At 50.8% G+C, this 27,500-nt stretch overlaps 1 protein-coding gene across 1 annotated transcript in view; it reads left to right on the plus strand.

Moving 5' to 3' along the window:
• The window catches only part of LOC142463437 (cytoplasmic phosphatidylinositol transfer protein 1-like), a 54,792-nt gene that overhangs the window by 4,144 nt on the left and 23,148 nt on the right, over nucleotides 1-27,500 (plus strand). The window contains exon 2 of the mRNA XM_075566188.1: nucleotides 7,923-8,143. Coding sequence (XP_075422303.1) covers nucleotides 8,096-8,143 — 48 coding nt within the window. The 5' untranslated portion in view covers nucleotides 7,923-8,095. The remainder of the gene's footprint in view (nucleotides 1-7,922; nucleotides 8,144-27,500) is intronic.

Genomic DNA, 27,500 nt, shown 5'->3' on the forward strand with positions numbered 1-27,500 from the left:
ATTCAGTGCACCTGTCCCTGTATTGCAGATGTTCGCACACTGATACACACTGATGGTGCATGCATTGCTACGAAGTGATACCTGCACTTATCAGCCTGTACAGGTCCCCATACAACATGCTGTGAAGATGGCAAAGAGATTAGCTCTCATCAAATGAATGATACTAAAATATTCCCCAGCATGGGGAAGATATGTGAACATATTGCAATTGAATAGGGGCCAAAGTGACAAACTGTGCTTTTATTACCCAACTTGTTAGCATATTTAATAGCTGCAATGAGAAAGAACAGGAGCGAAGATTAAATGAATCAAACCTGTTAAAATAAAAATTGTAGGTAAAGTATACTTGTGATGATGTAAATATACAAAGAGAGATTTTACAACCATGGACATATATATGTAGGTGTATTGCGTATGTGTGTGTGTATATATAGATATATATATCGATAGATACTGTATATATATATATATACACACACACACACACACACACACACACACACACGCACACACCACACAGCAAATGAAAGGATATATATGGAGCAAGGAGGCAGGCACTCCATAGTTTCATAAATTAATCTTTATTCATTCTTGCTATATCTGCAGTACAATCCGTATACAGTATTTGGCAGGGCACCTATCCCCAAATCTGGATTTAATTTCCTAAGCACGTGCCCTGTACTACTATATATGTATATATATATATATATATATATATATATATACAGTGGTCGACAAATCACCAAAAAATCTACTCGCCACACAAAAAAATCTACTCGCCACCTAGTACCAAACGTGTGCTGCTTGGGCCAATAGGAGCTCGCCACGATGTTAGATCCACTCGCCCGGGGCGAGCAAATGTATAGGTTTGTCGAACACTGTATATATATATATAATATACATATATATATATTACCTACCTGGGTGTATACAGGGCCGGTGCCAAAGTTATAGGTGCCTTAGACCAGGCGTGTCGCGCACCTTGAGATTTTTTTTGGGGGTGGGGGGCGCGGCCCAGCGCTCTTCCCGAAGGCATTTAAATGAAATGCCGGGGGAGCAGCGTAGACCTCTGTAACTTCCTTACATTGACTCCGGTGACCTCTGGCAACGCGGCGTCAAAAGATTCTGCGGGGTCACGTGACATCACCGGAGAAAAGGTAAGGTTGAGGCCAGGCAGGGAGAGAGCGCGCTGGCGCTCATTGCGCGATGACGTCACGCGCTCCTACTCGCGGGCGATTTGTGAGGCCAGCTAGGTGCGCGCGGGGGGGGCGGGAGGCGGGGCGGGCGGGGCGCGCAGCCAAGACGTCACGGAGCTGGTTCGCCCTCATTGGACGAACCGTTCACGTGACGCGCGAGTGAGCGGCAGATTCAAATTTGCTTGCTTCGGCAAACAGCTAGCGTCGTGCATGTGTGGGCGCTAGCTCACGCTGGCCACACACATTGCCGCAATGTGTTTCATCCCCCTTTCTTCTTCACACACTCCCCACTCTCTCCCTCCCCTACCTCTACCTCCCCCTCCTCCCCCTTATTCTCTCTTCCTCGCCCTCTCTCATTCTCTTTCCCTCACCCCCTCTCATTCTCTTACCCTCACCCCCCTCTCATTCTCTTACCCTCACCCCCTCTCATTCTCTTACCCTCACCCCCTCTCATTCTCTTACCCTCACCCCCTCTCATTCTCTTACCCTCACCCCTCTCATTCTCTCTCCCTCACCCTCTCTCATTCTCGTACCCTCACCCCCTCTCATTCTCTTACCCTCGCCCCCTCTCATTCTCTTACCCTCACCCCCCTCATTCTCTTACCCTCACCCCCTCTCATTCTCTTTCCCTCACCCCCTCTCATTCTCTTTCCCTCACCCCCTCTCATTCTCTTACCCTCACCCCCTCTCATTCTCTTGCCCTCACCCCCTCTCATTCTCTTACCCTCACCCCTCTATTCTCTTACCCTCACCCCCTCTCATTCTCTTTCCCTCACCCCATCTCATGCTCTTTCCCTCGCCCCCTCTCATTCCCTTACCCTCAACCCCTCTCATTCTCTTACCCTCACCCCTCTCATTCTCTTTCCCTCACCCCCTCTCATCTCTTACCCTCACCCCCTCTCATTCTCTTTCCCTCGCCCCCTCTCCATTCTCTTACCCTCACCCCCTCATTCTCTTACCCTCACCCCCTCTCATTCTCTTTCCCTCACCCCCTCTCATTCTCTTTCCCTCACCCCCTCTCATTCTCTTACCCTCACCCCCTCTCATTCTCTTTCCCTCACCCCCCTCTCATTCTCTTTCCCTCACCCCCTCTCATTCTCTTACCCTCACCGCCTCTCATTCTCTTTCCCTCGCCCCCTCTCATTCTCTTACCCTCACCCCCTCTCATTCTCTTACCCTCACCCCCTCTCATTCTCTTTCCCTCGCCCCCTCTCATTCTCTTTCCCTCGCCCCCTCTCATTCTCTTTCCCTCACCCCCTCTCATTCTCTTCCTCACCCCCTCTCATTCTCTTACCCTCACCCCCTCTCATTCTTTCCCTCACCCCCTCTCATTCTCTTACCCTCACCCCTCATTCTCTTACCCTCACCCCCTCTCATTCTCTTTCCCTCACCCCCTCTCATTCTCTTACCCTCACCCTCTCATTCTCTTACCCTCACCCCCTCTCATTCTCTTTCCCTCACCCCTCTCATTCTCTTACCCTCACCCCTCTCATTCTCTTACCCTCACCCCCTCTCATTCTCTTACCCTCACCCCCTATCATTCTCTTACCCTCACCCCCTCTCATCTCTTTCCCTCGCCCCCTCTCATTCTCTTACCCTCACCCCCTCTCATTCTCTTTCCTCGCCCCCTCTCATTCTCTTTCCTCGCCCCCTCTCATTCTCTACCCTCACCCCCTCTCATTCTCTTACCCTCACCCCCTCTCATTCTCTTTCCCTCGCCCCCTCTCATTCTCTTACCCTCACCCCCTCTCATTCTTTCCCTAGCCCCCTCTCATTCTCTTCCTCACCCCCCCTCATTCTCTTACCCTCACCCCCTCATTCTCTTACCCTCACCCCCTCTCATTCTCTTACCCTCACCCCCTCTCATTCTCTTACCCTCGCCCCCTCTCATTCTCTTACCCTCACTTCATCTTACCCTCACCCCTCTCATTCTCTTTCCCTCGCCCCCTCTCATTCTCTTTCCCTCGCCCCCTCTCATTCTCCTTACCCTGCACCCCCCCTCTCATTCTCTTTCCCCTCACCCCTCTCATCTCTTTCCCTCACCCCCCCTCATTCTCTTACCCTCCACCCCCTCATTCTCTTACCCTCACCCCCTCTCATCTCTACCCTCACCCCCTCTCATTCTCTTCCCTCACCCCCTCTCATTCTCTACCCCACCCCCTCTCATTCTCTTCTACCCTCACCCCCTCTCTTCCCTCGACCCCCTCTCATCTCTACTCCTCACCCCCACTCACCTCTCTTCACCCTCACCCCTCACCCCCTCTCCTCTCCATCACCCCCTCTCATCCCTCTCCTCACCCCCTCTCATCTCCCCCTCACCCCCTCTCATTCCCTCACCCCCTCACCCCCTCTCATTCCTCACCCCACCCCCTCTCATTCTCTCTCCCTCACCCCCTCGCATTCTCTTACCCTCACCCCCTCATTCTCTTACCCTCACCCCCCTCATTCTCTTACCCTCACCCCCTCTCATTCTCTCTCCCTCACCCTCTCTCATTCTCTCTCCCTCACCCCCTCTCATTCTCTTACCCTCACCCCCTCTCATTCTCTTACCCTCCACCCCCTTTCATTCCTCCACCCTCACCCCCTCTCATTCTTTCCCTCACCCCCTCTCATTCTCTTACCCTCACCCCCTCTCATTCTCTCTCCCTCACCCCCTCTCATTCTCCCTCCCTCACCCCCTCTCATTCTCTCTCCCTCACCCCCTCTCATTCTCTCTCCCTCACCCCCTCTCATTCTCTTTCCCTCGCCCCCTCTCATTCTCTTTCCCTCGCCCCCTCTCATTCTCTTACCCTCACCCCCTCTCATTCTCTTACCCTCACCCCCTCTCATCTCTCACCCTCACCCCCTCTCATTCTTTCCCTCACCCTCTCATTCTCTTACCCTCACCCCCTCTCATTCTCTTACCCTCAACCCCTCTCATTCTCTCTCCCTCACCCCCTCTCATTCTTTCCCTCACCCCATCTCATTCTTTCCCTCACCCCCTCTCATTCTCTTACCCTCACCCCCTCTCATTCTCTTACCCTCACCCCCTCTCATTCTCTCTCCATCACCCCCTCATTCTCTTACCCTCACCCCCTCTCATTCTCTCACCCTCACCCCCTCTCATTCTTTCCCTCACCCTCTCATTCTCTTACCCTCACCCCCTCTCATTCTCTTACCCTCACCCCCTCTCATTCTCTCTCCCTCACCCCCTCTCATTCTTTCCCTCACCCCCTCTCATTCTTTCCCTCACCCCCTCTCATTCTCTTACCCTCACCCCCTCTCATTCTCTTACCCTCACCCCCTCTCATTCTCTCTCCATCACCCCCTCATTCTCTTACCCTCACCCCTCTCATTCTCTCTCCCTCACCCCCTCTCATTCTCTCTCCCTCACCCCCTCTCATTCTCTCTCCCTCACCCCCTCTCATTCTCTCTCCCTCACCCCCTCTCATTCTCTCTCCCTCACCCCCTCTCATTCTCTCTCCCTCACCACCCTCCCTCTCCTTCTCATTCTCTTACCCTCACCCCCTGCAAGACAGCCACAGAAAACACTCACACACACATACACACACGCTCCTGACGCCTCCACCCGATTGGCAGCATTACCCAGCAGCAGCCAATCAGGATGGAAGAAATTAGCCAGCCCCCTAGCAACTGCCGGCATACGGCAATCGCCCAAGTGCTGACCGTGCATGCCCGGCCAACCGGGACAGGACCCCAAAATGTCGAGGCAGAGCCCCATGAACCGGGACATCTGGTCAGCCTACCCTTAATCCCCTGGGGGCGGGGGGAGTGAGAAAAACATGCTGTGGGGAGGAGAGGGAAACATGCTGTGGGGAGGAGAGAGAAAGACATGTTGTGGGGAGGAGAGAGTGAGACATGCTGGGGGGAGGAGAGGGAAACATGCTGGGGGGAGGAGAGGGAAACATGCTGTGGGGAGGAGAGAGAGAGACATGCTGAGGGGAGAGAGAAAGACATGCTGTGGGGAGGAGAGAGTGAGACATGCTGTGGGGAGGAGAGGGAAACATTCTGGGGGGAGGAGAGAGTGAGACATGCTGGGGGGAGGAGAGAGTGAGACATGCTGGGGGGAGGAGAGAGTGAGACATGCTGGGGGGAGGAGAGAGTGAGACATGCTGGGGGGAGGAGAGAGTGAGACATGCTGGGGGGAGGAGAGAGTGAGACATGCTGGGGGGAGGAGAGGTAAACATTCTGGGGGGAGGAGAGGAGAGAAAAAGCAACACAGGGCACTACGAATTTTCTAATTTATGTAATAAGCCAAATAGCTGTGCAACGTTTCGACCTACTGTACATAGGTCTTTCTCAAGAGGTAAGTGGGACTTTTCACTTGAGAAAGACCTATGTAGGTGGAAACGTCGCACAGCTATTTGGCTTAATAAATAGATGAGACAATCCGCAGTGCCCGGTGTTGCTTTTTCTTACCATATATACTGGATTACTCGCAGGCCATCCCGATCACCGGTGCACCGAAACTGTATTACTGATTTATTTTATGGTGTGCTGCAGCAGGTATCATTATTTTGCGTTGGGGGGAGAAGAGAGACATGCCGGGGTAGAAGAGGGAGGAAGACATGCTTGGAGGAGAGAGGAAGACTTGCTGGGGTAAAGGAGAGAGAAAGCAGCATAGAGCCCTACGACAATGGGGCATCTGACCGCCGGGGCTTGGCATGGTAAAGACTGGGCCTATAATGATCACATTTGGGAATATCACCCAGTTAGTAATCCTGCGTTCGGCCCGCTAGTGTTGGTGAGCGTCCTCCTTGGTGGGCGTTGCTTTATGGGTGCTACTAAATATATATATTTTGGCCGACAACAAAGGAGGTCACATGCCACAGCAAACGCTGGGGGTTCTTGACATGGTATGGGCCAGTCTGGGTTGAGTTATGAATGGTGTTGTATTATTTATAGAACCTGTGGCCTTAGTCCTCCAGCACGTTGCCAGTTGTCTTTGTTCGGCGGTAGGGCCATATCAGGCCTAGTCGTGCATTTCGCACCCACATTTGCAACTATTGTGAATCTGCTTTCAACGTGAATTTTGCAACTTTTCTTGCGATCTCATTACTGTGAAATTTGATATTGCAACAAACGTTCATTAAAGTCAATTAAAAAAAAAAAAAGAGAGAGAAAAAAGACAGCGGGTTCATAAACAGCATTTACCTGTTGCAATAGGAGTCTTTACCAGCCATGTTACAATAGGATGTGTCAGCGAGATCTGAGGTTTCATTGTGGGTCAAGTAGTTATTATCTGCAGTCATTTTATACGTATTCAAGTACTGTCTGAGTGACAAAGAGTGTACCGTGTAAAATGTGAGTCAATTTAACACATTTGCTGCCAGAGCAGAATAAATGAGTTGGTTTTCCACTAAAATTCAGTTTCTCGTGTTCTGCTTTAGGATGAGAGATACACTCTAGTCTACAGTATATCATGCCATGCAGGCAAAGTGTTTGCTATTACTAATAACCCAGCTAACACACTCCTTCACTTAAACACAGGGGCTTATGTTGTCTCCATAAGACACACTCTGGCGCGGGAAGACTCCTTACAGACTGTTCAAATGAATGGGACATACAGTAAAGTGTCGTCCAGCGCTGGACAGTGTCTCGTGGGTTAGGACCCTTGAGCCAATATGGCCCAATCACCCTGCACACCCACATTTGCACATGGCTGTGGCTGTCTTCAGTTTGTAAGATTTACTTTTGTGAAAGACTGAGGTCACCAATTCTAAAATGCTTAATAAGAACCGGCCACTGAAAATCAACAAGACCCTCAGTAATGTAAGGAAATCACTAAGGGCTGTCTGTGAGTTACAGTGCGAGGGAAAATGTGTCACATATAGTTACATAGTAGATCAGGTTGAAAAAAGACATGCGCCCATCAAGTTCAGACAGATACTTTATCCTATATCCGTACTTACTGAATATTGATCCAGAGGAAGGCAAACAAAAAACCCCAGTGACATATCATCCAATGATATCTCATAAGGGGAAAAATACATGCCTTCCTGACTCCAAGAATTGGCAATCGGATTAATCCCTGGATCAACATCCTTCCCATGTTTACTTATTTGGTATATCCCTGTATACCTATCCTTTCTAAAAAGATGTCCAACCTTTTTTTGAACATGTCTATTGTATCTGCCATCACTGTCTCCATGTGTAATGAATTCCACATTTTAACTGCTCTTACTGTAAAGAACCAGATTCGTGAAAGACAAGCAAGGCCACGCACTACAGCCTTTATTCAATATGTATGTATGTATGTATGTATATATGTATTTATATAACGCCATCCAGGTACATAGCGCATCACAGCAGTAGTAAACGGGTCATAATAATATAACATAATGGGAAGAAGTGCTTCAGACAGGGCAGTAACAATGGGAAAGGGAGTCCCTGCCCCGCAGAGCTCACAATCTATGTGGTAATTAGGTAGAATTTACAGAGACAGTAGGAGGGTGTTATGGTAAGTGTTTCTGTAATATGCTGTGAAGCCATCTTCCTGTGCTGGAGAAGATTTTAATGAAGATGACATCTTCACATGACCTAGGAGAGAAAGATCTAATGGTCCACCTTCTACTGGTGCAACTCTATACTTATGTCAAGGGGATTACAACTCCCCCTGAGAAAATGCTTTTTTTGCTGCATGAAAGAGGACCAGTGCTGTGTAGCAGTGATGGTCCACACATCATTGGTTGGTTCTTGATGACCATTCTTTCTCCTCTCTTCTAGGCCGTCCCGTCCAAGAACACCAGTCACCCATACCACATTGTCACCCATACCACATTGTCACCCATACCACATTGTCACCCATACCACATTGTCACCCATACCACATTGTCACCCATACCACATTGTCACCCATACCACATTGACCCAACACGATTCCAAGCCACGGCACAGATATGCTGGTGAAGGAGTATCGGATTTGCATGCCCCTTACAACGGATGAGGTATGCACCAAAATAAATGTGGGTTTTGGTAGAAAAAGTGGAAAGTGAAAATATCCCTCTCTCTTTACACATGTATTACGATATAAGCATTTGCCTCTTAAAAAAGGGTGCACAGGATATCAGGAAGTGGAGATAATGAAATCATAACTAGTGCATCCTTTCCGAGACCACCTAGTCTGCATAGTTTGTATGTCTATATCATGTACTGTTAATTCTCCTTCATGATTAGCCTCTGCCCCCCTCCCATCCCCCCGGGGAGGCTATTCCACAAGTACTTTCTCACATATTCCCTGAGCGTCCCACCCTGCAGCTTCACACCATGTACAGGCCTCTCCCCTCACAGTCACAACTAAGCTCCAATCTTACCATGGAGTGAGCTTACCAGTACCGCAGGCCGGAATGAAGGCGACTAGCATTGGCATCTCTCAGTAACAGTAGCCACGGTGTGCGGGGACTAGCAGGGGTTCCCAACTCTCGTCCTCAAGACCCCCAACAGGTCAGGATTTAAGGATATCCCTACTTCAACACCGATGGCTCAATCAGTGGCTCAGTCATTTTCACTGAAACACCTGTGCTGAAGCAGGGATATCCTTACATCCTGGCCTGTTGGGGGTACTTTGAGGGCTGGAGTTGGGAACCACTGTACTAGTGGGTATGAGGTACCACTACTTTTATTTACACACCTTTTTAGAGCAATATATATATATTATTTAGAAACACTGACAGTACTTTCTGTTTCACAGCATAAACATGGCACACGTCTGTACACATTTCTGTTCAAATTGATTGATTTGGAGGCCTCATTGAACGCAGCAATTTTAACATACCGTTTGTTATGTGCCCCCTGTGTCACCCCTTCCCCCTTTTATTTTATACACACCTATTAAAAGTTAGGTTTTAATTATGTCACCTTTACTAAGCACCATTTAGTAGTATTGCGTGCACTCTGTTCTTCTAGTGAAGCTGCGCCCCCCTGCCTGCTCGCCCCCCCTCCCCTCACTCTTACCTGTGTGCCGACGTCATTGCGGGGGTCATGTGACGCCACGTTGCCATGGCAACCGGCGTGGGGGTCATGTGTCGCCCAAAGCAGGCTGAATCACAGCAAGTGAGGCCTGGCGCGGTCCCCCGGCTTTTGATTTCAGCGCGGTGTAACCGTCACGCCCCCTTGCTTTAGAGCACGGTACCAGCCTCCGTACAATCTTAGGTTGCAGCGAGCACACTATTTGTTTTCCAGTGAAATTGAATTTTTTGTAATCGCTGAGACTCTATCAGTGTTAGCAGACTGTTGCAAAAAAATCAGTGAGACCAACTCCAAAGCAGTGAGTCTCACAGCAAATCAATGACAGGTGCAGCAATAACAAATGTTGCAGAATATACATGTTGCTTTTGTTGAGCTCTAATTAGAATCTTGTATATAAATTATGGGGGGAAATGCAGCAACGATTACAAAGATGCAGTGATCATGGAAAATCAAAGTGACGACTATCTTTAATAGTCCCCGACAAAAGGTTTAAAATGAATATTTCTCCAAGAAAAAAAAAACAGTCTGATTTTTCAGTAAAGTGCGTGGCCCCTTATAAACCCCCTTCTATCCCAGCATCGCCAGTGGGGTCTGCCATGCGTGGCAGCGTCCTCTGGCAGTGGCAGGGTTAAACCACTGCTTGTTGTTTTAGGGGCGGGGGGGGGGGGAATTAGGCTTATGATGCTAAGGTTGGTGACAAGATGACAGCTCCCAAGTGTTACCTTAGTAACACTGACAGATCTGAATTATTTAAGTGGAAATTGCCATTAGCAGGTAAATTGCGGAGTTAGAGAAATTGAGATGATGTGACAGGGGTTCTGTGCAGGGGGAAGAAACGGAACAAATAATTTACAGGGGATACAAATAGTGGTAGAGAGTGCAAGCTCTTTCGCCAATAGTTATCCATCTCCCAGTAGGAGGGAAAGGAATGCAGTACTCGGAGAGAAAGGAAAGGAGGAGAAACGCAGAGAATTGGATGGAAGGATGTGGATAAGGATAGGAGAAGAACATGGGAGAGGCAGAAGGGGGAAAGGAAAGGAGCTTGGGAGATGGGGAGAGAGGGGAAAAAAGGAAGTAAGAAAATGAAAGGGAGAGAGAGTGAGAGAAGAGACGAGAGAGAGAGAGAGAGAGAGAGAGAGAGAGAGAGAGAGAGAGAGAGAGAGAGAGAGAGAGAGAGAGAGAGAAAGAGAAAGAGAAAGAGAGAGAGAGAGACGAGAGAGAGAAAGGAAGATTCACATTGAGAGGGAGAAAGAGAAAAGGGAAGAAAGATACAGTGAAGGAAGAAAAAGAGTGAGATGGGAAGAAAAGAAACGCAGAGAGAGTGAGAGAAAGAAAAATGAAAGAGAGGTGAGAAAAAAAGAGAGAAAGAAGTATTGCTGGATTTATCAATGAAAAATATCCCACTATGAGTGTTTCAGTCTCCTGTAACTGTGCCCCATGTATCTGGTTTGTGCTTTACACAGTACACAGTCACTACATTTCCATTCAGCTCTTACCACCTCTCAGCAAACCCATGCAGCATTTTAAAACGTATCCCTCATGCAGCTCTGCAAACATTTACCCAGCGCTGTCTCCAGGGGTACAGTCCGCCTGAGGACTTCTCAGAGGGCCTGACCTGTTTATTAATTTACCATCACCCTTTTCTTTACCTTCTCCCACGTCCCTCCTCCCCGCCACCCCGCCCCTCCCCTCCACCTCTGTCACCCAGGTATAGAATTATTGCACAGCCGTATTTGTATCTGATGTATCATTTAGCTAAAGCCACAGTGTCTGTGTGTCAGTTCTAAGGGAAGTTTGCTTTGATGCAATAGTATTATTTCCTAGAGAAAGCATCACATGTTTTATAGCGTGTTAACCAGGTTGTTTTTTTTTTTTACAATTTGATGTATGTGTATGTGAGTAACTTTAACTCCTCGTCTACTCCGCAGATACATAGTAACATAATAGAATAGGTTGAAAAGACATTGGTCCATCAAGTTCAACCTTTGTTAAGTTGTAATTGGGAGGAATTCTCGTCCTATACAGTATGTGTAACTCCAGTAATACATTCCTTCTTGACTTTAGTAACGTTAATCAGATTTCTCCCTGGATAAACACCCTTCCTATGGTTAAACCTTTTCAGGAGCAATCACATGACAGCTCGCGCCACCCGACTGAGAGAGAGTTCCACTTCTGTTTCGATCATCTGCCCCATCATGCCCTAGAAAACAAGCATTTTTTGTCATGACATACCTGGTATGTCAATAAGGCCTCTGTTGTGACAAGTTGTGACATGTCTGGTCACCCTACTTGTGACATACCTGGAACGGCATGTTCTAGGTACGTCACAAGTAGGGTGACCTGACATCCCGGTTTAGCCGGGACAGTCCCGGTTTTTTTGTCCCCTGTACCGGTATCTGGAAATGTCTGTAAATGTCCCGGTTTTCTCGCAGCTTGCCGGACGCGCATGCACGATCGGCCCTTGTCAGCTTCATACACGCGATCGGCCCTTGCCTGTCACGCATGCGCGATCTGTGCTTGCCAGCCGCCGTCAAGTGCCCGCCGTGGATGCACGGTCTACGCTCCCTGACTGGCAAGCTCTGATCGTGCGTGTGCGGCTGGCAAGCTCCAGCTGCTCATGCGCAGTCAGCTGGCAAGCTCAATTTGCGCATGCACTTTCACCGCTCGCCTTTCGCGCATGCGCGACGTGTCCCTGTTTTCCCCGGGAAGCATAGTCACAAGGGCGCTCTAAAGGCGAACTTATTAGACATATCCTTGTATACCTTTCCTGACCAAAAAGATGTCTAGTCTTTTCTTAAAGATATCTACAGTATCTGCCATCACAGTCTCCATGGTAAGTAAAAATCCCACATTGTCACTACCCTTACTGTAAAGAATCCTTTGCTGATGCACATGGGGGCCATACTGGAGCAAAGTAACATGATACATGGTTAATAACGCTGCAGGGTGACAGTGTCTCTTCTAATGCTGCATACACTGATGTAAAGAGAGGGATTCTCATCTGTAGTTTCAATAAGGTACTTTGCTTTAGTTTTGCCCCATGGGCATCAGCTTGTGATTTGCTTGTGGAACGTCATCAGGACAGGAGGAGAAGTGAAATGACACAGACATTGTAATGGGATCTTTAAATTCTGTCTGTTCCATCTTTCTCTTTATTTAGCATAGAAAAATCTCATGTGCTGAAACCCACCCGGTTAATGATCTGCGTAAGGCAAATGCAGCTTACCACGCTTGTTAAATCTGCAGTAATGAATTCTTCAGCCTTTGACACACAGGTCAAATATTCAATATTCAATATTCAGCAAAACCTTTCATATGAACGGCGCTTAAATTTTCCTGTGCAAAGGGAAATCTGTTTCACATCTTAATAAAGGGGGGGGAGGGAGGGAGGATGGGGGCATAGTCCCCTATTCTGTATGGTAGGACAAAGACTAACATGCAGTACACAATGCATTAATTTCCATTCCAGTATATGGAAGTTAATGCATCACTGTGTTACCTCTGTTTTATATCACATTGACTATAGGCCATATGCTTTTTGACCTTAATATTTATATACCATTTGGTATTTTATGGGCCATGTTTACTAAGCAGTGTGACTCTATAAGATACCTTCCGGCACGTCTCAGTAAATATTGCCCCTTACAGTGAAGGCAGCACGAGGTATCTTCCGGCTATGAAGGCTTTATGAAGGAGTAACACTGTAGCCCCTAATCAATATACCATGACACTGTCTTCCTTGTGCTGGAGAAGATTGCAGTCACATTTACAGTACTGAATGCTTCTCTAGCATGGAGAAACCCGCTTCACAGCAAATTGAATAGTCACTAAAGGGTCACAAAGGACTGGAGCATTATGGGGTCTATGGCTCCTATTCAATATGTGGTGAAGCCACCTGCTTCTTGTAAGGGAAGATTGAAGATCAATCTCTTCGCTGTTGTTTTTTTGCCCCAGAATTGCACTAGTTTTGCCCCAAGAAAAATGTTTGTACCGAACATATTTTCGAAACATTTTAGAAAGGAAAGGTATACAGGGATATACCAAATAAGTAAACATGGGAAGGATGTTGATCCAGGGACTAATCTGATTGCCAATTCTTGGAGTCAGGAAGGAATGTATTTTTCCCCTTATGAAATATCATTACATGATATGTCACTGGGGGGGGGGGGGGGGGGGGGGTTTGTTTGCCTTCCTCTGGATCAATATACTGTAAGGACAAATATAGGATAAATAATCTGTTGTCTAAATTTAGCAAAGGTTGAACTTGATGGACGCATGTCTTTTTTCAACCTCATCTACTATGTAACTCTATATGTAACTATGTAACATTTCATGATGTTGATGCTCAAGTATCAAAGGCAAAATTGGTGTTATTTGCATTGGCATATTAAGGTGCTTTGTATCAACTTCCGTGCTTTCCTTTCCTGTCTGACACCTTATGATGCATTCACTTGATTGTAAGCGTTGGGCATAAGGTAGGGTTACCATACGTCCGTCTTCTCCCGGACATGTCTGGTTTTTTTAATTTTAAGCTGGGAGAATTTAAAAAAAATATCTTAAAACGATTTCCGGCCACGCATGCGCGAGCGGAGTTCATGCACGGCCAAAAGACGACTGGTCGTGCACGAACGCGCAGCGCTTATCGCTTGCTCATGTGCGGTCAGCTTTTGGTGTCCTCTTTTTAAAATAAGCATTTATGGTAATCCTAAATTAGGGGAGGAGATACAGTATAGGGAGGGGTTATAGGAGCAGTTAGGGGAGGAGTTATAGGGAGCGGTTATAGAAGCAGTTATTATTATAGTTAAAATGAGAGGCTATAGGAACAGTTAGGGGAGGAGTTACAAGGAGTAGTTTCAGGAGCAGTTAGGGGAGGAGTTATAATAAGCAGTTAGGGGAGGAGTTATTGGAGCAGTTAGGCGAGGCGTTATAGGAGCAGTTAGGGGAAGAGTTATAGGGAGGAGTTATTCGAGCAGTTAGGCGAGGCGTTATAGGAGCAGTTAGGGGAAGAGTTATAGGGAGGAGTTATTGGAGCAGTTAGGCGAGGCGTTATAGGAGCAGTTAGGGGAAGAGTTATAGGGAGGAGTTATTGGAGCAGTTAGGCGAGGCGTTATAGGAGCAGTTAGAGGAAGAGTTATAGGGAGGAGTTATTCGAGCAGTTAGGCGAGGCGTTATAGGAGCAGTTAGGGGAAGAGTTATAGGGAGGAGTTATTGGAGCAGTTAGGCGAGGCGTTATAGGAGCAGTTAGGGGAAGAGTTATAGGGAGGAGTTATTGGAGCAGTTAGGCGAGGCGTTATAGGAGCAGTTAGGGGAAGAGTTATAGGGAGGAGTTATTGGAGCAGTTAGGCGAGGCGTTATAGGGAGCGGTTTTAGGAGCTGTTAGGGGAGGAGTTATGAGTGAGAGAAGAGGAGGTGGGGGGAGAGTGAGTGAGAAAGAGGGGGGGGGAATTGAGAGACAGAGCGGGGGTAAGGGGGGAGAGGGAGAAGGTGTGAAAGAGGGGAGGGGGCTCGCCAGACTGCCCGTACACTGGGGTGGGCAGTGGAAACTCTAGTCATGGGCCCCGGGAAAGCTGTTGTCTGCCCTGGATAGGGGCACTATCACACACGGACACTCCCATTGAACTCCATAGATGTACGCTGATCGGCACTGTCACTGTTTAATGACTCACCTCTACTGTTTGCACTTAGATAAACAAAGACCTTCTGCCACCAGCCTGCTTCCTGGGCATGGCCACTAAAACCTAAAGTCAGATTACAGTTTAATATCATGGCATAGGAAGTGAGTAATCTGCCAGTACCAGAGCTGGAGAATTCTTACTGCTTATCTGGGCAAATTGATTTTTAAATAGCACCAGCTGTTCAAGAAAGAGAAAGGAGCGTGAGAGGGGCAAAATAGGAATAGCGGAGAAGAGGAAGAAATTGAGAGACTGACTCAAAATCAGTGAGAGTTTACATGTCTGGGGAGGGAGAGGGAAGATGAAAGAGACAGAGGAGAGAGAGAGGGAGAGGGAGAGAGAGGGGGAGAGAGGGAGAGAAAGGGAGAGGGAGAGATGGGGGAGAGGGAGAGATGGGGGGTCGAGCGAGAGATGGGGGGGAGAGAGAGAGAGAGAGATGGGGGAGAAAGAGAGAGATGGGGGAGAGAGAGAGTGAGAGAGATGGGGGGAGAGAGAGAGATGGGGGAGAGAGAGTGAGAGAGATGGGGGGAGAGAGAGAGATGGAGGAGAGAGAGAGTGAGAGAAATGGGGGGAGAGAGAGAGATGGGGAGAGAGAGAGAGATGGGGGAGAGAGAGAGAGATGGGGGAGAGAGAGTGAGAGAGATGGGGGAGAGAGAGAAATGGGGGAGAGAGAGATGGGGGAGATGGAGAGGGAAGGGTGAGGTAGAGGGAGGGGGGAGGATAGATGGGACAGAGGTGTGAAATAAAGACGTTTGGGAGAGATAAAGACAAAAGAAGACGGGGGGAGGTAAAGAGGGAGGAAGGGGAGAGAGCAGGAGAGGAATTAGCGAGGGGGAGAAAAATATAGAGAGGGCATAGGAGAGTTAAAGGGAGGTGAGAGGAGAAATAGAGGGGGAGGGTAAGGAGGGACAGACGGGAGGGAGGAGAGAGATGGGTTGAAAAAGAAATACAGAGAAAGTGAAAGAGAGCAAGAAAAGAAGAGAACATGACAGAAAGACTGAGTGCGTGGGCTGCTAGCAGACCCCATCCTTCTGCAGCAAAGGGTTAAAGCAACGTTATCTTTAGAACCACATGAGACAGGAAGTGACCAGTGAACAGACTTCCTGTCCCACCGGTTGCCGTGGAAGCGGGTGAGCGTCATGGAACCATTCATGTTGGTTGAGGGTTGTCACCGGCCCTACCCTCCCCCGCTACCCCGACTACCACCACCGCCCTCCTTAAGCAGCCACGAAGCTGATGGGAGAGGATCACAGAGCAGGGGACACAGGTGACATACAGCTTCTCATACTGGAAGTGTCTATGAATAGGAGCGGCAGGGCAGGACACGCAGGGTACCACAGCTTCTCATTGTCACGCAGTGTCTATAAGTGGGTGTCACAGGGCAGGACACGCAGGGTACTCACAGCTTCTCATTGTCACGCAGTGTCTATAAGTGGGTGTCACAGGGCAGGACACGCAGGGTACCCACAGCTTCTCATTGTCACGCAGTGTCTATAAGTGGGTGTCACAGGGCAGGACACGCAGGGTACTCACAGCTTCTCATTGTCACGCAGTGTCTATAAGTGGGTGTCACAGAGCAGGACACGCAGGGTACCCACAGCTTCTCATTGTCACGCAGTGTCTATAAGTGGGTGTCACAGGGCAGGACACGCAGGGTACCCACAGCTTCTCATTGTCACGCAGTGTCTATAAGTGGGTGTCACAGGGCAGGACACGCAGGGTACTCACAGCTTCTCATTGTCACGCAGTGTCTATAAGTGGGTGTCACAGAGCAGGACACGCAGGGTACCACAGCTTCTCATTGTCACACAGTGTCTATAAGTGGGTGTCACAGAGCAGGACACGCAGGGTACCACAGCTTCTCATTGTCACACAGTGTCTATAAGTGGGTGTCACAGGGCAGGACACGCAGGGTACCCACAGCTTCTCATTGTCACGCAGTGTCTATAAGTGGGTGTCACAGGGCAAGACACGCAGGGTACCCACAGCTTCCCATTGCCACGCAGTGTCTATAAGTGGGTGTCACAGGGCAGGACACGCAGGGTACCCACAGCTTCTCATTGTCACGCAGTGTCTATAAGTGGGTGTCACAGAGCAGGACACGCAGGGTACCCACAGCTTCTCATTGTCACGCAGTGTCTATAAGTGGGTGTCTAGGGCAGGACACGCAGGGTACCACAGCTTCTCATTGTCACACAGTGTCTATAAGTGGGTGTCACAGGGCAGGACACGCAGGGTACCCACAGCTTCTCATTGTCACGCAGTGTCTATAAGTGGGTGTCTAGGGCAGGACACGCAGGGTACCACAGCTTCCCATTGTCACGCAGTGTCTATAAGTGGGTGTCACAGGGCAGGACACGCAGGGTACCCACAGCTTCTCATTGTCACGCAGTGTCTATAAGTGGGTGTCACAGAGCAGGACACGCAGGGTACCCACAGCTTCCCATTGTCACGCAGTGTCTATAAGTGGGTGTCACATAGCAGGACACGCAGGGTACCCACAGCTTCTCATTGTCACGCAGTGTCTATAAGTGGGTGTCACAGAGCAGGACACGCAGGGTACCCACAGCTTCTCATTGTCACGCAGTGTCTATAAGTGGGTGTCACAGGGCAGGACACGCAGGGTACCCACAGCTTCTCATTGTCACGCAGTGTCTATAAGTGGGTGTCACAGGGCAGGACACGCAGGGTACCCACAGCTTCTCATTGTCACGCAGTGTCTATAAGTGGGTGTCACAGGGCAGGACACGCAGGGTACCCACAGCTTCTCATTGTCACGCAGTGTCTATAAGTGGGTGTCACAGAGCAGGACACGCAGGGTACCCACAGCTTCTCATTGTCACGCAGTGTCTATAAGTGGGTGTCACAGAGCAGGACACGCAGGGTACCCACAGCTTCCCATTGTCACGCAGTGTCTATAAGTGGGTGTCACAGGGCAGGACACGCAGGGTACCCACAGCTTCTCATTGTCACGCAGCGTCTATAAGTGGGTGTCACAGGGCAGGACACGCAGGGTACCCACAGCTTCTCATTGTCACGCAGCGTCTATAAGTGGGTGTCACAGAGCAGGACACGCAGGGTACCACAGCTTCTCATTGTCACGCAGTGTCTATAAGTGGGTGTCACAGAGCAGGACACGCAGGGTACCACAGCTTCTCATTGTCACGCAGCGTCTATAAGTGGGTGTCACAGAGCAGGACACGCAGGGTACCCACAGCTTCTCATTGTCACGCAGTGTCTATAAGTGGGTGTCACAGAGCAGGACACGCAGGTACCCACAGCTTCTCATTGTCACATAGTGTCTATAAGTGGGTGTCACAGAGCAGGACACGCAGGGTACCACAGCTTCTCATTGTCATGCAGTGTCTATAAGTGGGTGTCACTGAGCAGGACACGCAGGGTACCCACAGCTTCTCATTGTCACGCAGCGTCTATAAGTGGGTGTCACAGAGCAGGACACGCAGGGTACCCACAGCTTCTCATTGTCACGCAGTGTCTATAAGTGGGTGTCACAGGGCAGGACACGCAGGGTACCACAGCTTCTCATTGTCACGCAGTGTCTATAAGTGGGTGTCACAGAGCAGGACACGCAGGGTACCACAGCTTCTCATTGTCACGCAGTGTCTATAAGTGGGTGTCACAGAGCAGGACACGCAGGTACCCACAGCTTCTCATTGTCACGCAGTGTCTATAAGTGGGTGTCACAGGGCAGGACACGCAGGGTACCCACAGCTTCTCATTGTCACGCAGCGTCTATAAGTGGGTGTCACAGAGCAGGACACGCAGGGTACCCACAGCTTCTCATTGTCACGCAGTGTCTATAAGTGGGTGTCACAGAGCAGGACACGCAGGGTACCACAGCTTCTCATTGTCACGCAGTGTCTATAAGTGGGTGTCACAGGGCAGGACACGCAGGGTACCACAGCTTCTCATTGTCACGCAGTGTCTATAAGTGGGTGTCACAGGGCAGGACACGCAGGGTACCCACAGCTTCTCATTGTCACGCAGTGTCTATAAGTGGGTGTCACAGAGCAGGACACGCAGGGTACCCACAGCTTCTCATTGTCACGCAGTGTCTATAAGTGGGTGTCACAGAGCAGGACACGCAGGGTACTCACAGCTTCTCATTGTCACGCAGTGTCTATAAGTGGGTGTCACAGAGCAGGACACGCAGGGTACCACAGCTTCTCATTGTCACGCAGTGTCTATAAGTGGGTGTCACAGGGCAGAACACGCAGGTACCCACAGCTTCTCATTGTCACGCAGTGTCTATAAGTGGGTGTCACAGAGCAGGACACGCAGGGTACTCACAGCTTCCCATTGTCACGCAGTGTCTATAAGTGGGTGTCACAGGGCAGGACACGCAGGTACCCACAGCTTCTCATTGTCACGCAGTGTCTATAAGTGGGTGTCACAGGGCAGGACACGCAGGGTACCACAGCTTCTCATTGTCACGCAGTGTCTATAAGTGGGTGTCACAGGGCAGGACACGCAGTGTACCACAGCTTCTCATTGTCACGCAGTGTCTATAAGTGGGTGTCACAGGGCAGGACACGCAGGTACCCACAGCTTCTCATTGTCACGCAGTGTCTATAAGTGGGTGTCACAGAGCAGGACACGCAGGGTACCCACAGCTTCTCATTGTCACGCAGCGTCTATAAGTGGGTGTCACAGAGCAGGACACGCAGGGTACCCACAGCTTCTCATTGTCACACAGTGTCTATAAGTGGGTGTCACAGGGCAGGACACGCAGGGTACCCACAGCTTCTCATTGTCACGCAGTGTCTATAAGTGGGTGTCACAGGGCAGGACACGCAGGGTACCCACAGCTTCTCATTGTCACGCAGTGTCTATAAGTGGGTGTCACAGGGCAGGACACGCAGGGTACCCACAGCTTCTCATTGTCACGCAGTGTCTATAAGTCGGTGTCACAGGGCAGGACACGCAGGGTACCACAGCTTCTCATTGTCACGCAGCGTCTATAAGTGGGTGTCACAGGGCAGGACACGCAGGGTACCACAGCTTCTCATTGTCACGCAGTGTCTATAAGTGGGTGTCACAGGGCAGGACATGCAGGGTACCACAGCTTCTCATTGTCACGCAGTGTCTATAAGTGGGTGTCACAGGGCAGGACACGCAGGGTACCCACAGCTTCCCATTGTCACGCAGTGTCTATAAGTGGGTGTCACAGGGCAGGACACGCAGGGTACTCACAGCTTCCCATTGTCACGCAGTGTCTATAAGTGGGTGTCACAGAGCAGGACACGCAGGGTACCACAGCTTCTCATTGTCACGCAGTGTCTATAAGTGGGTGTCACAGAGCAGGACACGCAGGGTACCACAGCTTCTCATTGTCACGCAGTGTCTATAAGTGGGTGTCACAGAGCAGGACACGCAGGGTACTCACAGCTTCCCATTGTCACGCAGTGTCTATAAGTGGGTGTCACAGGGCAGGACACGCAGGTACCCACAGCTTCTCATTGTCACGCAGTGTCTATAAGTGGGTGTCACAGAGCAGGACACGCAGGGTACTCACAGCTTCTCATTGTCACGCAGTGTCTATAAGTGGGTGTCACAGAGCAGGACACGCAGGGTACCACAGCTTCTCATTGTCACGCAGTGTCTATAAGTGGGTGTCACAGAGCAGGACACGCAGGGTACCCACAGCTTCCCATTGTCACGCAGTGTCTATAAGTGGGTGTCACAGGGCAGGACACGCAGGTACCCACAGCTTCTCATTGTCACGCAGTGTCTATAAGTGGGTGTCACAGAGCAGGACACGCAGGGTACTCACAGCTTCCCATTGTCACGCAGTGTCTATAAGTGGGTGTCACAGGGCAGGACACGCAGGGTACCACAGCTTCTCATTGTCACGCAGTGTCTATAAGTGGGTGTCACAGAGCAGGACACGCAGGGTACCCAAAGCTTCCCATTGTCACGCAGTGTCTATAAGTGGGTGTCACAGGGCAGGACACGCAGGGTACCCACAGCTTCTCATTGTCACGCAGTGTCTATAAGTGGGTGTCACAGAGCAGGACACGCAGGGTACCCACAGCTTCCCATTGTCACGCAGTGTCTATAAGTGGGTGTCAGAGAGCAGGACACGCAGGGTACCACAGCTTCTCATTGTCACGCAGTGTCTATAAGTGGGTGTCACAGAGCAGGACACACAGGGTACCACAGCTTCTCATTGTCACGCAGTGTCTATAAGTGGGTGTCACAGGGCAGGACACGCAGGGTACCCACAGCTTCTCATTGTCACGCAGTGTCTATAAGTGGGTGTCACAGAGCAGGACACGCAGGTACCCACAGCTTCTCATTGTCATGCAGCGTCTATAAGTGGGTGTCACAGGGCAGGACACGCAGGGTACCACAGCTTCTCATTGTCACGCAGTGTCTATAAGTGGGTGTCACAGGGCAGGACACGCAGGTACCCACAGCTTCTCATTGTCACGCAGTGTCTATAAGTGGGTGTCACAGGGCAGGACACGCAGGTACCCACAGCTTCTCATTGTCACGCAGTGTCTATAAGTGGGTGTCACAGGGCAGGACACGCAGGGTACCCACAGCTTCTCATTGTCACGCAGTGTCTATAAGTGGGTGTCACAGAGCAGGACACGCAGGGTACCCACAGCTTCTCATTGTCACGCAGTGTCTATAAGTGGGTGTCACAGGGCAGGACACGCAGGGTACCACAGCTTCTCATTGTCACGCAGTGTCTATAAGTGGGTGTCAGAGAGCAGGACACGCAGGGTACTCACAGCTTCTCATTGTCACGCAGTGTCTATAAGTGGGTGTCACAGGGCAGGACACGCAGGGTACCCACAGCTTCTCATTGTCACGCAGTGTCTATAAGTGGGTGTCACAGAGCAGGACACGCAGGGTACCCACAGCTTCTCATTGTCACGCAGTGTCTATAAGTGGGTGTCACAGGGCAGGACACGCAGGGTACCACAGCTTCTCATTGTCACGCAGTGTCTATAAGTGGGTGTCAGAGAGCAGGACACGCAGGGTACTCACAGCTTCCCATTGTCACGCAGCGTCTATAAGTGGGTGTCACAGAGCAGGACACGCAGGGTACCACAGCTTCTCATTGTCACGCAGTGTCTATAAGTGGGTGTCACAGGGCAGGACACGCAGGGTACCCACAGCTTCCCATTGTCACGCAGTGTCTATAAGTGGGTGTCACAGAGCAGGACACGCAGGGTACCACAGCTTCTCATTGTCACGCAGTGTCTATAAGTGGGTGTCACAGAGCAGGACACGCAGGGTACCCACAGCTTCCCATTGTCACGCAGTGTCTATAAGTGGGTGTCACAGAGCAGGACACGCAGGGTACCCACAGCTTCCCATTGTCACGCAGTGTCTATAAGTGGGTGTCACAGAGCAGGACACGCAGGGTACCACAGCTTCTCATTGTCACGCAGTGTCTATAAGTGGGTGTCACAGAGCAGGACACGCAGGGTACCACAGCTTCTCATTGTCACGCAGTGTCTATAAGTGGGTGTCACAGAGCAGGACACGCAGGGTACCACAGCTTCTCATTGTCACGCAGTGTCTATAAGTGGGTGTCACAGAGCAGGACACGCAGGGTACCCACAGCTTCTCATTGTCACGCAGTGTCTATAAGTGGGTGTCACAGAGCAGGACACGCAGGTACCCACAGCTTCCCATTGTCACGCAGTGTCTATAAGTGGGTGTCACAGAGCAGGACACGCAGGTACTCACAGCTTCTCATTGTCACGCAGTGTCTATAAGTGGGTGTCACAGAGCAGGACACGCAGGGTACCACAGCTTCCCATTGTCACGCAGTGTCTATAAGTGGGTGTCACAGAGCAGGACACGCAGGGTACCACAGCTTCTCATTGTCACGCAGTGTCTATAAGTGGGTGTCACAGAGCAGGACACGCAGGGTACCACAGCTTCTCATTGTCACGCAGTGTCTATAAGTGGGTGTCACAGAGCAGGACACGCAGGGTACCACAGCTTCTCATTGTCACGCAGTGTCTATAAGTGGGTGTCACAGAGCAGGACACGCAGGGTACCACAGCTTCTCATTGTCACGCAGTGTCTATAAGTGGGTGTCACAGGGCAGGACACGCAGGGTACCACAGCTTCTCATTGTCACGCAGTGTCTATAAGTGGGTGTCAGAGAGCAGGACACGCAGGGTACCCACAGCTTCCCATTGTCACGCAGTGTCTATAAGTGGGTGTCACAGAGCAGGACACGCAGGGTACCACAGCTTCTCATTGTCACGCAGTGTCTATAAGTGGGTGTCACAGGGCAGGACACGCAGGGTACCCACAGCTTCCCATTGTCACGCAGTGTCTATAAGTGGGTGTCACAGAGCAGGACACGCAGGTACCCACAGCTTCTCATTGTCACGCAGCGTCTATAAGTGGGTGTCACAGAGCAGGACACGCAGGGTACTCACAGCTTCTCATTGTCACGCAGTGTCTATAAGTGGGTGTCACAGAGCAGGACACGCAGGGTACCCACAGCTTCTCATTGTCACGCAGCGTCTATAAGTGGGTGTCACAGGGCAGGACACGCAGGGTACTCACAGCTTCTCATTGTCACGCAGTGTCTATAAGTGGGTGTCACAGAGCAGGACACGCAGGGTACCCACAGCTTCTCATTGTCACGCAGTGTCTATAAGTGGGTGTCACAGGGCAGGACACGCAGGTACCCACAGCTTCTCATTGTCACGCAGTGTCTATAAGTGGGTGTCACAGAGCAGGACACGCAGGGTACTCACAGCTTCCCATTGTCACGCAGTGTCTATAAGTGGGTGTCACAGGGCAGGACACGCAGGGTACCACAGCTTCTCATTGTCACGCAGTGTCTATAAGTGGGTGTCACAGAGCAGGACACGCAGGGTACTCACAGCTTCTCATTGTCACGCAGTGTCTATAAGTGGGTGTCACAGAGCAGGACACGCAGGGTACCACAGCTTCTCATTGTCACGCAGTGTCTATAAGTGGGTGTCACAGAGCAGGAAACGCAGGGTACCCACAGCTTCCCATTGTCACGCAGTGTCTATAAGTGGGTGTCACAGGGCAGGACACGCAGGTACCCACAGCTTCTCATTGTCACGCAGTGTCTATAAGTGGGTGTCACAGGGCAGGACACGCAGGGTACCCACAGCTTCCCATTGTCACGCAGTGTCTATAAGTGGGTGTCACAGAGCAGGACACGCAGGGTTCCACAGCTTCTCATTGTCACGCAGTGTCTATAAGTGGGTGTCACAGAGCAGGACACGCAGGGTACTCACAGCTTCCCATTGTCACGCAGTGTCTATAAGTGGGTGTCACAGGGCAGGACACGCAGGGTACCACAGCTTCTCATTGTCACGCAGTGTCTATAAGTGGGTGTCACAGAGCAGGACACGCAGGGTACCCAAAGCTTCCCATTGTCACGCAGTGTCTATAAGTGGGTGTCACAGGGCAGGACACGCAGGGTACCCACAGCTTCTCATTGTCACGCAGTGTCTATAAGTGGGTGTCACAGAGCAGGACACGCAGGGTACCCACAGCTTCTCATTGTCACGCAGTGTCTATAAGTGGGTGTCACAGGGCAGGACACGCAGGGTACCACAGCTTCTCATTGTCACGCAGTGTCTATAAGTGGGTGTCAGAGAGCAGGACACGCAGGTACCCACAGCTTCTCATTGTCACGCAGTGTCTATAAGTGGGTGTCACAGGGCAGGACACGCAGGTACCCACAGCTTCTCATTGTCACGCAGTGTCTATAAGTGGGTGTCACAGAGCAGGACACGCAGGTACCCACAGCTTCTCATTGTCATGCAGCGTCTATAAGTGGGTGTCACAGGGCAGGACACGCAGGGTACCACAGCTTCTCATTGTCACGCAGTGTCTATAAGTGGGTGTCACAGGGCAGGACACGCAGGTACCCACAGCTTCTCATTGTCACGCAGTGTCTATAAGTGGGTGTCACAGGGCAGGACACGCAGGGTACCCACAGCTTCTCATTGTCACGCAGTGTCTATAAGTGGGTGTCACAGGGCAGGACACGCAGGGTACCACAGCTTCTCATTGTCACGCAGTGTCTATAAGTGGGTGTCAGAGAGCAGGACACGCAGGGTACTCACAGCTTCTCATTGTCACGCAGTGTCTATAAGTGGGTGTCACAGGGCAGGACACGCAGGTACCCACAGCTTCCCATTGTCACGCAGTGTCTATAAGTGGGTGTCACAGAGCAGGACACGCAGGGTACCACAGCTTCTCATTGTCACGCAGTGTCTATAAGTGGGTGTCACAGGGCAGGACACGCAGGGTACCCACAGCTTCCCATTGTCACGCAGTGTCTATAAGTGGGTGTCACAGGGCAGGACACGCAGGGTACCACAGCTTCTCATTGTCACGCAGTGTCTATAAGTGGGTGTCACAGGGCAGGACACGCAGGGTACCCACAGCTTCTCATTGTCACGCAGTGTCTATAAGTGGGTGTCACAGAGCAGGACACGCAGGGTACCCACAGCTTCCCATTGTCACGCAGTGTCTATAAGTGGGTGTCACAGAGCAGGACACGCAGGGTACCCACAGCTTCCCATTGTCACGCAGTGTCTATAAGTGGGTGTCACAGAGCAGGACACGCAGGGTACCACAGCTTCTCATTGTCACGCAGTGTCTATAAGTGGGTGTCACAGAGCAGGACACGCAGGGTACCCACAGCTTCTCATTGTCACGCAGTGTCTATAAGTGGGTGTCACAGAGCAGGACACGCAGGGTACCCACAGCTTCCCATTGTCACGCAGTGTCTATAAGTGGGTGTCACAGGGCAGGACACGCAGGGTACCCACAGCTTCCCATTGTCACGCAGTGTCTATAAGTGGGTGTCACAGAGCAGGACACGCAGGGTACCACAGCTTCTCATTGTCACGCAGTGTCTATAAGTGGGTGTCACAGAGCAGGACACGCAGGGTACCACAGCTTCTCATTGTCACGCAGTGTCTATAAGTGGGTGTCACAGAGCAGGACACGCAGGGTACCCACAGCTTCTCATTGTCACGCAGTGTCTATAAGTGGGTGTCACAGAGCAGGACACGCAGGTACCCACAGCTTCCCATTGTCACGCAGTGTCTATAAGTGGGTGTCACAGAGCAGGACACGCAGGTACCCACAGCTTCTCATTGTCACGCAGTGTCTATAAGTGGGTGTCACAGAGCAGGACACGCAGGGTACCACAGCTTCTCATTGTCACGCAGTGTCTATAAGTGGGTGTCACAGAGCAGGACACGCAGGGTACCACAGCTTCTCATTGTCACGCAGTGTCTATAAGTGGGTGTCACAGAGCAGGACACGCAGGGTACCACAGCTTCTCATTGTCACGCAGTGTCTATAAGTGGGTGTCAGAGAGCAGGACACGCAGGGTACCCACAGCTTCCCATTGTCACGCAGTGTCTATAAGTGGGTGTCACAGAGCAGGACACGCAGGGTACCACAGCTTCTCATTGTCACGCAGTGTCTATAAGTGGGTGTCACAGGGCAGGACACGCAGGTACCCACAGCTTCTCATTGTCACGCAGCGTCTATAAGTGGGTGTCACAGAGCAGGACACGCAGGGTACTCACAGCTTCTCATTGTCACGCAGTGTCTATAAGTGGGTGTCACAGAGCAGGACATGCAGGGTACCCACAGCTTCTCATTGTCACGCAGCGTCTATAAGTGGGTGTCACAGGGCAGGACACGCAGGGTACTCACAGCTTCTCATTGTCACGCAGTGTCTATAAGTGGGTGTCACAGAGCAGGACACGCAGGGTACCCACAGCTTCTCATTGTCACGCAGTGTCTATAAGTGGGTGTCACAGGGCAGGACACGCAGGGTACCACAGCTTCTCATTGTCACGCAGTGTCTATAAGTGGGTGTCACAGGGCAGGACACGCAGGGTACCCACAGCTTCCCATTGTCACGCAGTGTCTATAAGTGGGTGTCACAGGGCAGGACACGCAGGTACCCACAGCTTCTCATTGTCACGCAGTGTCTATAAGTGGGTGTCACAGAGCAGGACACGCAGGGTACCACAGCTTCTCATTGTCACGCAGTGTCTATAAGTGGGTGTCACAGAGCAGGACACGCAGGGTACCCACAGCTTCTCATTGTCACGCAGTGTCTATAAGTGGGTGTCACAGGGCAGGACACGCAGGTACCCACAGCTTCTCATTGTCACGCAGTGTCTATAAGTGGGTGTCACAGGGCAGGACACGCAGGGTACCACAGCTTCTCATTGTCACGCAGTGTCTATAATTGGGTGTCACAGGGCAGGACACGCAGGGTACTCACAGCTTCTCATTGTCACGCAGTGTCTATAAGTGGGTGTCACAGGGCAGGACACGCAGGGTACCCACAGCTTCCCATTGTCACGCAGTGTCTATAAGTGGGTGTCACAGAGCAGGACACGCAGGGTACCACAGCTTCTCATTGTCACGCAGTGTCAGCGAGAGAGCTGCTGCAGAGTGGGCCTGCGGGTGCTGCCGGGGCGGTGGATATGGCTACCATTGTAAGAGGGGTGCTAGAAGCCCAAGGCTGCGGTCCCAGTCATGTCTGTGACACGCGCACCCGGCGGGGGGGGCGGCGCGTGCACAGCGCTAATCGTGATCTGCAGTCTCCAGGAGAGAGGAAAGCTTGCGACGGGAGGGGGCG

Source organism: Ascaphus truei, chromosome 11 (genome assembly GCF_040206685.1).
Source record: "Ascaphus truei isolate aAscTru1 chromosome 11, aAscTru1.hap1, whole genome shotgun sequence".
Lineage (NCBI taxonomy): Eukaryota > Metazoa > Chordata > Amphibia > Anura > Ascaphidae > Ascaphus > Ascaphus truei.